This window comes from Neoarius graeffei, chromosome 5, assembly GCF_027579695.1.
Source record: "Neoarius graeffei isolate fNeoGra1 chromosome 5, fNeoGra1.pri, whole genome shotgun sequence".
Lineage (NCBI taxonomy): Eukaryota > Metazoa > Chordata > Actinopteri > Siluriformes > Ariidae > Neoarius > Neoarius graeffei.
The window spans coordinates 56882054-56897737 of record NC_083573.1 but is presented as its reverse complement, the minus strand read 5'-3'; the positions used below and the strand labels follow the sequence as shown (position 1 = coordinate 56897737).

General features: G+C 40.5%; 1 protein-coding gene across 1 annotated transcript in view; it reads left to right on the top strand.

Moving 5' to 3' along the window:
• The window catches only part of rsu1 (Ras suppressor protein 1), a 77368-nt gene that overhangs the window by 18837 nt on the left and 42847 nt on the right, over positions 1-15684 (top strand). Inside the window, exons 6-7 of the mRNA XM_060920616.1 lie at positions 1533-1615; positions 7517-7631. Of these exons, the coding sequence (XP_060776599.1) occupies positions 1533-1615; positions 7517-7631 (198 nt within the window). The remainder of the gene's footprint in view (positions 1-1532; positions 1616-7516; positions 7632-15684) is intronic.

Sequence of the window (15684 nt, the reverse complement as noted above, 5' to 3'; positions counted from 1 at the left end):
GTACAATCATGTTAGCACAGCTGAAAACAGTTGAGCTCTTTAGAGAAGCTATAAAACTGACCTTCCTTTGAGCAGATTGAGGCTACATCCACACGACAACGGCAACGAGATGTTATTGAAAAAAAAATATCGCGTCCACATGGGCAACGGATCAGTAAAATATCAGGTACATATGGCAACGCAACGCTTGCTGAAAACGATGCAATACACGTGCCACACCTCTAGGGGCGCTGTAAGACGGTCCCTTCGGAGACACCAGAACAATAGAAGAAGTAAGGACGCATGCGCATAAACTATTATGCGCGAGACTTCATATTAGCCACAAAGTCAGAAAAACCTGTTCGTAAAATTACGTTATAATGACCAAATACAATGAAAAGTATTTTTCCAGTCTCACCTGTGAAAGGTAATCCCATGTGATCTCGTTTGGACGGCAAACCTGTTGGTACAGTTAAACGCAGCACATGAATGAGGCATCTTTATTCTCCGCTTTGACCCATCCAATATGGCGGTGAGGATGACGTATGATTCTACGCGGAAGTCGGCGTCTTTAATGGTCCGGAATAAATTGAATGCTACACGTTGATGGATCAATTTGTTGTTCTACGCCCTTTTTGAGGAATGTATTGTAGGACTTAAACCAACATCTGAAGAGGTGAGATCGCTTCTTTTTTTTCCCTATTTTTGCTGGCGGGATTGACTCTGCCCTAAGGGCTATTCTCTCTCTCTCTCTCTCTCTCTCTCTCTCTCTCTCTCTCTCTCACTTTGCACCATTACACAATAAATATTCACAGTGAAAATATTTTGTAAGCGCGTTTCATGAACCAAGTTATAGGATTTGTTGACAACTCGCATCGAGTTCGTTACACTTCTACCCGGCGTGAAGCACATGTGGTTGTGACGTCATCGTAAACAAATCCGTTCTACTCATCCAGACGACTTCGCAACGGTGCCGTTGCCAGATCTTTCCACTCTGGAACCCGTTCTCAAAAGATTGCATTTTGGGGCACCCAAAACGCCGGTGCCATGTGGACGCCAGGCTGAAACGATAAACAGTTGTATCGGATTCACCTGAATCCGTTGCCGTGTGGACAGGGCCTGAGTTTCTGGAGCATCACATTTGTGGGGTCGATTAAATGCTCAAAATGGCCAGAAACATGTCTTGACTATATTTTCTATTCATTTTACAACTTATGGTGGTAAATAAAAGTGTGACTTTTCATAGAAAACACAAAATTGTCTGGGTGACCCCAAACTTTTGAACGGTAGTGTATGTACGTGTTTGTCAGTCAGTGTGCCTGTGTAATTTGTGCTAAAGCATGTGCAGCAAGGCCTGTGTACTGTTTGATCATGTTCTGGCGCGTGTGTGTGTGTGTGTGTGTGTGTGTGTGTGTGTCAGTCATTCATCAGACAGGCACAGAGTCTGGACATGTAGTATTAATCAACTCTAAATATCTCTATTGATCAGACAGCGCTTGACTCAGGTCTGCAGCACCCATCCTGACTTGCACTCACCTTCTCTCTCATTTCAGCCACCCTGCGTGCACTCTATCTCAGTGACAACGACTTTGAAATCCTGCCCCCAGACATTGGCAAGCTGGCCAAGCTACAGATAGTGAGTAATTTGTCTAAATTTACCTTGAAATCAATCCCCTTTTTTACCGTGCTGTTAGTTTGGATTTATTCTTTAGTGGGTGTGTTGTCCTTTATCACAAGCTCATGCGTGCTTGATGTGCTGTGCTGTCTCTGAGGCTGTGCATGCCCATAGCGATCTCGCTGTTTACATGAGCAGGTGATAAAGCAGGTTTATGAATTAAAGCAATAAAGGGATTATGGTTCGATTGGTTCTTGGTCCTAAAGCGTTTGTCTCCATTAGCATATGCAAGCAATAACAAAGAATTAACAAGAACATAATATTCATAGGCGGCACAGTGGTGTAGTGGTTAGCTCTGTCGCCTCACAGCAAGAAGGTCATGGGTTCGAGCCCAGTGACCGGCGAGGACCTTTCTGTGTGGAGTTTGCATGTTCTCCCCGTGTCTGCGTGGGTTTTCTCCAGGTGCTCCGGTTTCCACCACAGTCCAAAGACATGCAGGTTAGGCTAATTGGTGACACTAAATTGACCGTATTGTGAGTGTGAATGGTTGTTTGTCTCTGTGTGTCAGGCAAGTCAGATAATCTGGTGACTTGTCCAGGGTGTACCCCACCTCTCGCCCATAGTCAGCTGGGACAGGCTCCAGCTTGTCTGCGACCCTGTATGGAGATATATATGGATCCGTCTCAGAAACTGGTCTCTCATTTGGGACATTATGGTTAAAAAAATAAATTTTCTAATTTTACTTTTTTTTTTTTTTGCATTTACCTAACACTCAATGTTTTTCTTTTGTCATGTTTAATAAGAATAAAGATAGCATCTTGCTTTATCTGGCCTCCACTGTGGAAAATTTTTTTGATTACAATTCAAATGCTTTTGTAAAATTGATTTACATGTAAAATAACTACATCATGAAGAATTAAAGCTCCTCCTTCACAGATGAGTGAAAATCTCATCTCATTATCTGTAGCCGCTTTATCCTGTTCTAGGGTCGCAGGCAAGCTGGAGCCTATCCCAGCTGACTACGGGCGAAAGGCGGGGTACACCCTGGACAAGTCGCCAGGTCATCACAGGGCTGACACATAGACACAGACAACCATTCACACTCACATTCACACCTACGGTCAATTTAGAGTCACCAGTTAACCTAACCTGCATGTCTTTGGACTGTGGGGGAAACCGGAGCACCCGGAGGAAACCCACACGGACACGGGGAGAACATGCAAACTCCACACAGAAAGGCCCTCACCGGCCGCTGGGCTTGAACCCAGGACCTTCTTGCTGTGAGGCGACAGCGCTAACCACTACACCACCGTGCTGCCCTTGAGTGAAAATATTGAATAAATTTCCTCTTTTTGATTGCTTGGGTTAAAAATACCAAATTATGATGACTGAATTGATTATTCACTTAAATATGAATAATATGATACATTTTGGGTATTTGATATGGCGAAATAGGACACAATGGAAAAATCAAGAACACACGGGAAAGATGAGAATAACGGCGGTGGTAAAAGAACAGCGACTGTACTGGCTGAAGGTCGCGTGGGTCTCTGCTGTGGCGTGCGAGCAACGGGACATCATTACCGCACCGGACGGAGTGCGAGGCGGGGGCGGGGCAAAATGACTGGCCATAGATTCTATCAAAAGTTCGATCTAAATTGACCATAGTTACAAAATATTGGCCAAAAATACGCAAACACTACGAAATATGAAAGTAAGATGAAAAAGAAACATTCTATTGCCTTATACTGCCAGACTAAAACAAAATAAAACCTGTCAAAACTCACCTTTTCAGTGATAACGTCCGAACAGATCACTCGTGTGACAGAAAGACCGTAAATGGAAGCGTGATCAACTTCTAACTGTTGGAGTGGAAAATTTCATTCTACACATGCAAATTGTTAATGTGTGTCCTTCCCCGCACACAAATAACGCACTGCGGTTAAAAAATAGACCACAGCTCATTTTATAGCTCAGAAATTCATACAAGACCAGCTACCATCGTAACATATTCTGTAAGAAACATATTCTATACCTAACTTTCAGCTTTCATTCTAAAAAACAAAATCGCAGATTTATAACTAAATTTTTATATGGCATAGTGATTTTAAGTTACTACTTTTGATGAGGTCGTGACCTTGACCCTTAGGCTTTCCATTTAGATCAAAACACACGATCGTATTGGTTTTGGGTATGCGGAAAATGGAGTTACAACGGTGATCAAATATTTTGCATGATGTTTTATTACGGTTATGATTATTCTGTGAGCGCACCAATCCTTAGGTGTATAAAGTTCCAAATTAAAATACAATTAGTGATAACTGTAGACTTTTCAGTGGACTACAGCCTTTTTAAGGGAATGCGATGTAGTCAACCATTTATCATGTCCCAGATCAAGCCGCCATTTTTCCACAAATTTGCAGAATTTTTGCCAAATTCTGAATAAAGTATTCACATCAAAGATTTAGTTTTATCTGTATTATTTCTTTCATCATTTTATTTCAAATTAAAACCAACATTACCATTCAAAACCGTATAGTTTATTGACTGAGAGTATATTTAGTGGGGTACCCCCAGACAGAGAGATATATATATATATATATATATATATATATATATATATATATATATATGTATGTGTATGTATGTATAGGTGGCTACAATTATTGACACCTTAACGATCTTTTGGCTGTTGCAAAAGTAGTAAAGACTGGGGAAAAAAATTAGTTGCTTTCCCAATTACTTAGCGTATCAGATCACGTGACACTGTTCCACAATTATCGACACCATGCTACAATTATTGATATCCAGATTTATTTATTTTTAAAAAATCAGTATGTGGTATTAAGTTAACAAAACAGTTTTTATTTAAAATTTGTTTTACATAATTTGTATTTCGTACAAAATATCTTTTATATAAATGTCGGTGCTTACATAAATGAGGAAGTAATTCTAATGTTTGTAAACAAATGAACTGATGCTTAACCTGTCAGAAAATCTTTGTTCCACTTTCTACCCACTTTTTCTAAGTATTTTCATAGATCACATTTTGTTCGTCATTCATTGTTGTTTGTATTAATTTCTAGTTTTGTAGTTTATCAATAAATGTCAACAGGCAATTGACATTGTAACCGCATGAAAATCCAGGTCAAAGGTCGCATGTCATTCCTTGAAACAAAACTTTATATTTTTAGATGTAAAACTAATGACTAGATGTCGACTGATATTGTAATATGTGGTAGATATTTGCAATAAACTGCAAAAAAAAATGTTTTGAATGGAATAGAAAAATCTGAATATTTTAAGCATGTAATTGTTTATATGTGAGGAATTTTAATTCTGATCTAATTCTATTTATTGCAATAGGATTCCAAATACTCTATCAACATTCCATTTGTTCTGAATCAGAAAAAAACAATTATAAACACTTCTTCTTTTTTTTTTTATTTCTTTTTTAAAGTACTTCATCTACTTCAACAATGTTAGACAAAGATCGATCCATAACAGTTGTAAATGTCACTTAATTCCACAGGGTGTCGATAATGGTGGACACCGGTGAAGGTGATCACTATTATCGACACCTCGTGTGACTTCTCAAACGCACACTTGGATACAATGCTTTTAGATGGCGACTGTCTAATGAAAGAGTAAGAAACAAAGTAGGTTTCGACAAGGAGATCATGAAATATCGGTGAATTTGATCAGTAAAAATGTCCATGATCTTTCCGTCATGCTTACCTGTGATGATAACGTCCAGGTTTTCCTCAAATTGCTGATTGTGCTAAAAAAACATTCCATCTCCGGTAACGAGCCGTGTCATCAGACGACAAGATCAAAGGGTGGGTGGGGGGGTCTTCCGGTTGATTAATTAACCAAAAATAACTGTTGTAACTGAAACTCACCTTTGTAAAATTGTTTTTTATTGGTAAACCTGAAAAGGTGTCTAATTATGGACTGTTGATAATCGTAGCTGCTTCTCGCTCTCTCTGTCCCTCTGCGTTTTTTTTTTTTTTTAAAACGGCTTACTGTTGTTAACAAAAATGCCAAATGAGCTTGAGTATACTTCATGTCATGATCCATGGATTAAAGTTTTCCATCGTGTGACGGATTTCCGTCAGCTGAACTCTCCCAAGGCCAAATGTGAGGTCGGTGCTGATCCGAGGAGAATTAAAATGACGGGTGGTTGGGTAGAGATTGGGTTATAACACTGATGTGTTGCAACACCATCAACTATCAGCAGGGTTTATTTAACTTTTTTGCTTTTGAGCCATGCTTTGTGTCGTTCATTTCCTATGTTTGATCATGTTTAAACGTTCGCTGTCTACGGTGCGGCATTAAAAAAACATGCGCTGTCAAAATTGGCAAAATACATTCCCTCGTGCTTGTGTCTGACCATTTCTGTTTTGTATTAAATTAAATCTTGCCAAAATGACTTAGTTCAAACTTGGGCATATAGAAATAGAGCATGTTAAAAAAAAAAAAAAACGAAAAAATAAACCCCGGAAAGCCCGCTCCTCTGCTTCAGCCAGACTTGAAGACCTGACGGTGCAATGCTTGCAGACTGTCAGAAGTAATTAGACCTAAATTTATAGCTAACAAATCAGCAGACGCCCCAACAATTATTCTTTTCGTTAGGCCAATGTGTAAGGTATGTTAGAACCGTGCCTTATAGCCTACGTTATATCACAATTTAAAGGACGTTTGAGGAGTTGGAGGCTGCGAGCGCAATGATGTTCCGACATGCGCTAAACTTTATTCCCTGAAAATCATACACCAGCGTTCAATGCCCCAAACAGTCAAAATGTCTAGAAGACTATGGTTAAATAATAATCATAGCCTACTAAGTTAAATTACGTCAAAACATCTGTTTCTGGCCTATGAAATGATGGAGGAAAATGAGAACGAGCGCAAAGTAGATAGCAGCCAACTTCATGCGATCTTTTAGGTAACTTAACACTCGTGTTGGCCACAATATTTCTCTTAATAAAATCTTGAATTGTTTTTGAAGTCGTATTCAACACAAAGTAAGGTCAAACCCCAATTTTAATTTAAGCGAAGATCCAAACTTTTTTCTATACTGACGTCGAGCATAGAGGAGCATGTCATTCTGCTTTCGGTTTCGGCAGCATGGATGCGCTTTACATGAAAGAAGGCACTGATGTGTCTGCCATCGATAAAGGTGTAAAAAAAACAAGTGGAGGTGGGCTTGGCTGTATGAAATAGGTGAAAACTGAAAGCCATTTAGTTCATGGTGCAAAAAACTAAACACTCCAGGCGCTTGCATTTGTGTGGTTTGCCACAAAAAAAAAATATACGGACGCAATGGAAAGAGAGTGCAATAAATTGAATATATTAATCCATTAGAGGGCGGCACGGTGGTGTAGTGGTTAGCGCTGTCGCCTCACAGCAAGAAGGTCTGGGTTCGAGCCCCATGGCCAGCAAGGGCCTTTCTGTGCGGAGTTTGCATGTTCTCCCCGTGTCCGCGTGGGTTTCCTCCGGGTGCTCCGGTTTCCCCCACAGTCCAAAGACATGCAGGTTAGGTTAACTGGTGACTCTAAATTGACCGTAGGTGTGAATGTGAGTGTGAATGGTTGTCTGTGTCTATGTGTCAGCCCTGTGATGACCTGGCGACTTGTCCAGGGTGTACCCCGCCTTTCGCCCGTAGTCAGCTGGGATAGGCTCCAGCTTGCCTGCGACCCTGTAGAACAGGATAAAGCGGCTAGAGATAATGAGATGAGATGAATGAGATATTAATCCATTAATTAATTGATAATAAAGTTATCAGTTCTAAGTTAACCATTCTCAGAATTTCATCGAAATCCACCCATAACCCCCCCCGTAAATTTTCAGTCAAATAATTTTTTTTTTGCTTTAATCCATGCATGATCTCATTGTCCTTCTTGTCCCCCTCTCTCTGTATAGCTGAGTCTGAGGGATAATGACCTGATCTCTCTACCTAAAGAGATTGGAGAACTGGCCCAGTTGAAGGAGCTGCATATCCAGGGCAACAGACTGACTGTGCTGCCTCCTGAACTTGGTGAGTTTTTGTGTGTGTCTGTTTGTGAGAGAGAGGAGGTTAAAAAGACAAAAATATTATCAAAAGAAGAGATTAGTGTCAAATATTCTCACACTCCAGGCCTCAACGTTAACTTTTGACATCTTTTGCCCTGCAGGGCAAATGGCCTCAAAAATTTTTTGCCTTCCTTGAATTTCCTTTTGCCCCAAAATTTTGCAGTATTTCACCAAGTTTTCAAGTACACGGTTCAAGGCAATACTGATATGTTTTCTAGGGGTATAATTGAGTTATTGAGACAAAAGTACTTTTTTAAAAACCAACATTTATTTCTGCAACAGAAGAACAAGATAAATCCTGAAAACATGAAACATAAATCAATATCATATATGTAAGTCTTACATATGGTACGAGTACATAATACATCTTTTTATATAGAGTTTAGGACCGAGAACACACTTTGTTTTGCCGATAACAATGATTAGCAATATTGCAAAGATGAATTATAAAACAGGAGTCTGTACTGCAGTACCATCTTATCATTCAGTTTGCCATTGCATTTAGGAGGAAATTAAACAACCTGTCCTCCTCATCTACATCAGCTTCCTGTGCAGCCTCTGCAAATTGTGGGCGCTGTTCACGCTGGCCCTCCATCCACCATAGGTGGACTGCCCTATCAGCATTCTATGCATCAAGGTCCAGGCCCTGTAGAGCATTGGTTCTCAACCTTTTCTGCTTTGAGGCCCACCTATTCATACTTGTACCGAGTCGAGGCTCATTAAAAAAGATCCCGAATTATTTTGGCTCATCTATTCTATTAGAATCTAATAATCTATCATAAAGTGTATTAATGGGATGCAGCATCACTCCCTGTTACAGATGGGAATTTAAATAAATGCAATAAAAACAAATTTTTAGATTGTAGGTGTTTATATTTAAAACCTGTATGGATATACTAGAAGCCAAACCATGCATGCGGGTCATTCTCAGTCAAAAGGGATTAATGATCCAAAAGTGGAGTCTGGTCCATTAACGCAAGAACTTATTGCCATGTTTGTGTACAGCAAACAAGCAGGTTATTAAAACCAAGATGTTTGCTCAAAAGAAGTGGGTATAGAAACCACTCAATGGGATCAGATCCTTATCCACTAAAAAAGGATTTTTCCTATGAAAGAAAAATTGCCACCTAAATCTGACATTAGTAGAATAAAATTTGATCATGTAGCCATAACTAAATACAAAGACAGTAGTTATGCATACTATTAATTAGCTTAATGTGAAGATAATTAACAGATAATCAACAGATTTTAAAGGGTTTTTTCCCCAAAAGATTGTGTATATTTTTAGTCTTTAGTATTTGTAATTATTTGTATCTTTACATGCGCGACCCTACTAGCTCTGCTGATCAACTTATTGTGTTTAAATAAAGTTCTTCATTCATCATGAGTTGGAAAATTATCCATCCATTGAGTTCCCCGACATCTCAAACTACCTGGTGCTGCAGACATCGTTCTACATGGACACACAGATGAAAACCTGGAAGAGCATGGAGGAGTACAACTTTTTATACGTGTCTGGGTTAAAGATCTGGGGATCAGAACACTGCAAGATAAATCCTGTATCGTTTTTGCCCGGGTAAATAAAGAGTTTCTGGGCTTTTTGTCTGCATCTTTGCGATGGTTGCTAGGACGCTGCAAGTTTTGGTATTGGGTGTACACAAACGACTGCCACTCGATTTCCAATCCTCCCTGCTCTTCTCTTCCAGGAGGCATCACAGAGCCATAGAATTACCCACAAACGTATCTCTCTGTCTCTCGTGTGTGCACACACGCGTGCGATCTCCAGTCACTTTTGATTCTTTTGACTGCTGAGAATCCCCTGTTACAGATGCTGCTTGATAGGGGGATGGTAAACACTATATGCACCATTTTGAGAACATGTACACACGTGCGCCTGAAGTGAGCCAATCAGAATCACTGTTACAAATTGGGAAGAAAAAAACAAAATGATCAGAGAGGAGGCGAGGATGCTGGTTAATGCGTCTTGTTTTTATGCCTCCGCCACTATAAGGTGCAGGAGGCATTATGTTTTCGGGTTGTGTGCGCATGCGTCCATCTCGAAACCTTGTGAACACGATATCTCAAAGGCTAATGAAAGGAATTTCACCAAACTTTCACCATTTGTGCATTTGGGGACAAAGATAAACTGATTAGATTTTGAGATCAAAAGGTCTAAGGTCAAGGTCACTGTGAGGTCACATGTCTGTCCGAAAACTTTGTGAACACAATGTCTCCAAGGCTAATACAAGTAATTTCACCAGGTCAAGATTACTGTGAGGTCAAATGTCCATCCCCAAATCACAACTTAATAAGGCGTGTAGTCTACCAGGCGGAGGCATCCCCATCGACGCTGTTGGCGTCGAGTTCTATCTAGTTTTGTAATGTACTCGCTCGAAAATCATTTTTGTGCTTAAAGAAGCTGACCATAGGTATGTCCGAACGGGCCTAACTTATTTCTGCCTGAACATCTTGGTCGAGCAAATCGGGCATTTGGGCAATGCCTGGCGTTGAGGCTAGCACTCACCTGGTTCTCACCAAAAACGTATTTTGATATTAAAAATTGTATCTATTATTTGAAAAACTAGAACAGCCCTAAATTTCCTTTTGGTTACTAAGGAGGGTTAGGGTTGGGCTTAGATTTGGGCATAGTATTAATTCATGACGTATAGTAATCGTCAATGGATAGTCCTTAGAAATATAGTAAAACCTCTGTGTCTGTGTGTGTGTCTGTGTGTGTGTTTTTATCAGAGTTAGCATGTTTTTCCTGTTCATGCCAAAACTATCCATTTCCTATTAGTCTGGTAATAATACACATCTCTGGCTTTAATGTTGTCGTTTTGTGCATGTAGTTGCATGTTTGAATTTTACTGTTTTGAATATTATTACATTTTGTTTGTAGCATTTATGTAACCTAAGGCAAATAATATACATTTGAATTGTTTAACATCTCATGCACTTCCAGTTGCTTAATTTAAATCAATTGAAACAGATTTTTGAAAACAGTTTTGACAGCATGACTTCTGCATCCCTGGTTTGATCCTTGTCTTGAGTCACTGTACATGTAGAGTTTTGGTTGTTCATGTTCACATTTCCTCTGGATTCTCTAGTTTACTCCCACTGTCCAAAAACATGCTAGTAGGTTGGTTATCTGTGCTAAAGTACCCCTTTGGTGAGCGTGTGCATGTGTGGTGGACTGTGATCCTATCAAGGATGAATTTTCCTGCCTTGTGTCCAGTATTCCCAGCATAGGCTCTGGAACCACTAAAACTTGTACCAGGATAAACTGGTAACTGAGGGAGAATGAATGAGCAAATGCTTATGTTGCTCAATGTCAGAAATGAGCACTTAATAAGTACATGGCATTGATGCCATTCTTTACTTTTGTTATCCACCCCCACCCCCACTGGCCGAAAGGCCCGAAGGGGGATTATGTCGTGGCGATTTCCGTCCGTCCCGGGAAGGGTGCTCACCTTCTGAAATCAACTCCCCTCACAATTTTTGGAGGAATTTAACAAAACTTGGCAGGATTCTTTGTTATATGTCGCTAATACACACATTACAATTTCATTAAATTTGGTCACATTTTACCAGAGTTACAGCCCTTGATTAACAAAATTATACTTTGATTATTTCATGAGTGTGTTTTCCTTCTGAAATCAACTCCTCTCACAATTTGTGGAGGAATTTCACGAAACTTGGCAAAAGGCCTTGTTATATCTCAGTAGTACGCATATTATTTTGTTCAATTCGGTTGCATTTTACCAGAGTTGTGGCCCTTGATTAACAATCTTGTACTTTCACAATTTCATGAAGGTGTGCTTGCCTTCTGACATCAACTCCTCTCACAATTTTTGGATGAATTTCTCGAAGCTTGGCAAAAGGCCTTGTTATATGACGGTAATACTCATTGAAATTTTATTTTGTTTGTGAAAATTTTACCAGAGTTCTGAGCCTTGATTAAATAACTTGTACTTTGACAATTTCATGAGGGTGTACATTCTTCTGAAATCAACTCCTCTCACAGTTTGTGGAGGAATTTCACCAAACTTGGCAAAAGGCTTTGTTATATGACCGTTATACGCATATTGAAATTTCGTTTCATTTGGGCAAATTTTACCAGAGTTATGCCCTTGATTATTAACAAACTTGTACTTTGGCAATTTCATCAAGGTGTGCTTGCTTTCTGAAATCAACTTCCCTCACAATTTTTATCCCCCGCTGGCTGAAAGGCCCGAAAGGGGATTATGTCGTGGCGATGTCTGTCAGTCCATCTGTCTGTCCATCCCTGGAAGGGTACTCGCCTTTTGAAATCAATTCCTCTTACTATTTTTGGAGGAACTTCATGAAACTTGATAGGATTCTTTGTTATATGTCAGTAATACGCATATTGCAGTTTTGTTCAGTTCAGTTGCATTTTACCAGAGTTATGGCACAGTGGTCAGCAGGGGATATTATGCTTTCAGAGCACTCGTTCTTATTTTTTAACAATTTTTAAAAATAAAATATAAAAAAGCAGTGCGTTTTAAATGCGCTTAAAACATAGCCTGGGCCCGCCCATCCTAAGTGTGACGCAACACGGGGGGCTGTTGCGAACTTAGTCTGACAAGGCAAGCTATCTCCAGCTCTTCCAAGCTCCCGAAAAATCGGGAGCCAAACAACTTTGAGCATCTCCAACGGCCCTGAGTAGAGGCGTGTTCAAGGCAGTGACGTAGTAGAACTGCGACCAGAAGCCATAGATTGTTTACAGAATCTATGCCGGAAGCGCTTCATTCACTAGAAACATTACGAACATGGAGCAGCGGCAAGCCTTTGACACAGCGGTAGATGCTGTATTGAAAGCATTCAACGGGAAGTTCTCATTGAAAATGGAGCAAAGAGCAGCCCTGGAGGTATTTATTGAAAGGAAGGACGTTTTCGCCTTGCTCCCGACCGGCTTCGGTAAGAGTTTAATCTACCAGTTAGCCCCGCTGGTAGCCAAATCAATGGGGCTCAGCGAGAATCCTATCGTTGTGGTCGTCTCGCCTTTGATCGCGCTATTATCGTCCTCTTCTTCTTCAGCTCCTCCTTCTTCCTGTTACTCAAGCAGTTTCCGTCGCGTCACATACGTCAGAGGAAAGAGTGATGTGATTGGTTTAAGCTTCGTCACAGCCTTTTCTGGCTTCGACCAGTAGCAAGCTGAGGCATTTCAGGGAGGCGGGTCAACCACGCGCTTTGGGAAATGGTTGGGCTTAATATCTATGCCAGACCAATGCTCGCAGAGCTTTGAAGTTGCGTTAGCCAGACTACTTAAAACATGCATCATTTTATGTAAAGCGCTACCTAATATCAGTAATGAATGAACATTTGAATTTTTGATTTAAAAAAAATTGAAATTAATATAGCTCTACTGTCTGCTCTTCTTCTGTTCTGTTTGTGTAATGAAATTCACCAAAATTATATTTACAGGAATTTGTGTTAGTGCACATACTGGAACATGTGATGAAATAGCCATTGTTTACTGGATGCAGTAGTTGAGAGTATTATGAATAGCTCAGTGGGACAACAGCCTTCACAACTATTTGAGTCTCAAATCCACGTCGTGCCTTACTTTCACTCTAAATCATTGTTTTTCCCTGTCAGTCTCTTGTCAGTCTGTCTCTCTCTTTTAACATGTAACCTGACAGCACTAGCTTTCAATCCATGGCCTGATCTGTTCTCAAAACTGCTGTTTGTCAGATAGCATGGTGTGAACACAGAAATAAATATACAGTTGTCACACAGTCCATAGAGAGACCCAGTGTGTAATCTGGCCTTCTCTCTCGCTCATGTATATGCCTTTGCACAAAAAAAAAAAGTGAGAAGTGTGCTGGTTTTGTCCCATAGATCACCAGAGTTGTCAGATGATACACAGCCTATGCTATAAACGGACATTAATCTAGCAAAGAACTTCAACAATCCAAACGCTGCTTTTTTTTTGAAGTTGCTTGTTCCATGCGCATTTTCTTTTTATCTGCAGTTTGCTTAATGAGCTACAGCCTTTTGTAAACTGTATGGGTATAACAATAGCACAGTTGTGGCAATAACATACGGTATACACAGACATGGATTATATTTGTGTTTAAACCTGAAGTGCACGCAGCCAAAATCCCAGCGCCCATGAGTGTAGGAAAAGTCAGAAGACCATCACAAACGATACACCCACAATGTATCATTTCCTTTTCTGCAAACTATAGGCTCAGATATTATTTCCCATCATCCTTCTTATGTACAATAAAATGATGTGAGCTTTGCTTCTCTCATTCATCTTAAAAGCCATGTTCTGAAAGTCTTGTTTGGGGCTCGTGCAATCACACAGGGTGAAAGGCTATGTTTAAAGGGAGTCTGATCAGGCTTTTCCGACTGTGGGCTAATGCACACGCCCAATACTCTGTTGTGGCCCTTCTGCGCGCACACACACACGTGCACACACATGCACAAAAACTGACGGTAGTGATAGTTGTCCTTAAACAGCTAAAATCGCCTACACCATGTCTAACAGATGTATTGGCTGATGTGGCTTGGTCAGAAAGTTGAAGAAAATTCTTCTGACCTTGCTGTGGTAACTTTTTTTCTGTCTTTTTATATCGTATGTGTAAATGGCATTAAGTTTAAAGTGCATATCCTGGACCAATTTCTTTTTTTTTAGATGAAAGTATGTCCTTTTACACACTCATCCAGAAGGGTAATTTTGCACAAGGCCATCTGTCTACAGCAGAAAAAAATAAGACGCATCTGGAAAAATCCCAAGGGAGTCTGGAGCCAGATTTGTGACGTCACCTGCGGAAGCACCAGCAGGCTGCGAGAGCTTGCACGGTTTCAGTGCACAGCCTGTGTAGACCAAGTTTAACAGTTAGTGATTTTGCAGTGAAATTATGGAATTGTCACCTGAGCGCAATGTTACTTCACCTTTGGATGAAGAATATAATGAGATGTCAGAATTGGGGCTTCATCTGTTTGGATTTGATGATGATTCAAGCAGTGTTGTTTTCGTTAACGATGACGAAATGATTTCGTTAACGCTCCTTTTTTTCATGACTAAAACGAGACAGTGACGAGCTAAACATAACTCTTTGATCACGAAAATATGACGAGACGTATCTGTTGTTTTCATTGACGAGACGAGACGAAAATGTTATTGGGTTGGCTATAGGACTATCAAAATGCATGGCGTTTCCTCCAACGGTGCGTGCAACCTGTCTGCCAAATGCTGAAAATATCAGCAATGCACCTGCATCCTGTCCTTGTTTGGCCACGCCCACCAGGCACAGTGCATGGACCATGGTGGCGGCAACGCCAGCACAGGGGCTTGGTGGGTGGAAAAGACGTGATGATTTATGGACATACTTTACACCTAATCCAGCAGAAATAAAACGGAATGCCTTGTAGTGGGAGACAGAGGTACACGCTGTGGCTATAAACTACGTGGCAAGGATACGACCGACCTCAAGAGGCATCTAAAGCTCACCATGCTGCTATTTCTGCGACGGTAAGTTAACGTTACAAGAAGTCCTGTTAACAGATCATGTATACGTTTGCTAGCTTTGGTTAATGTCACTCAGCAATCGGTCTGTAATGAATTTCCTATGAAGTTTTCCAAAACACCGTGACCTGGCGAAAATGAATGGGACCGCTAGTTTCATGCTAAAGTTGGCTTGGTTAAGCTAACTTAAATTCAATTAACATGTCATGAGTAAAACTTGTCCTGCAGGGATTATTGGTGGGACAGCAACTGAATGCTTTGTCATATATTGACCCATATTTGAGTTACTGTGAAACATCCGGGGGGAAATGTAGCTTTTCAGACCTGTTGCTGTGCCTTAATATATTGTGACATGCTAAACGGAGGCAGAAACATGAGTCTGTGAACAATGGAGCATGCGCACTAGCAGACATCCCAGCCTGCAGAAACTCATTTCAGGGAGGTGTCGTGACGCATGACTTTTTTCCCCAGCGAGGGGGGTGTCACGACACCTCCCTGAAATGAGTTTGGATGTCTGTAA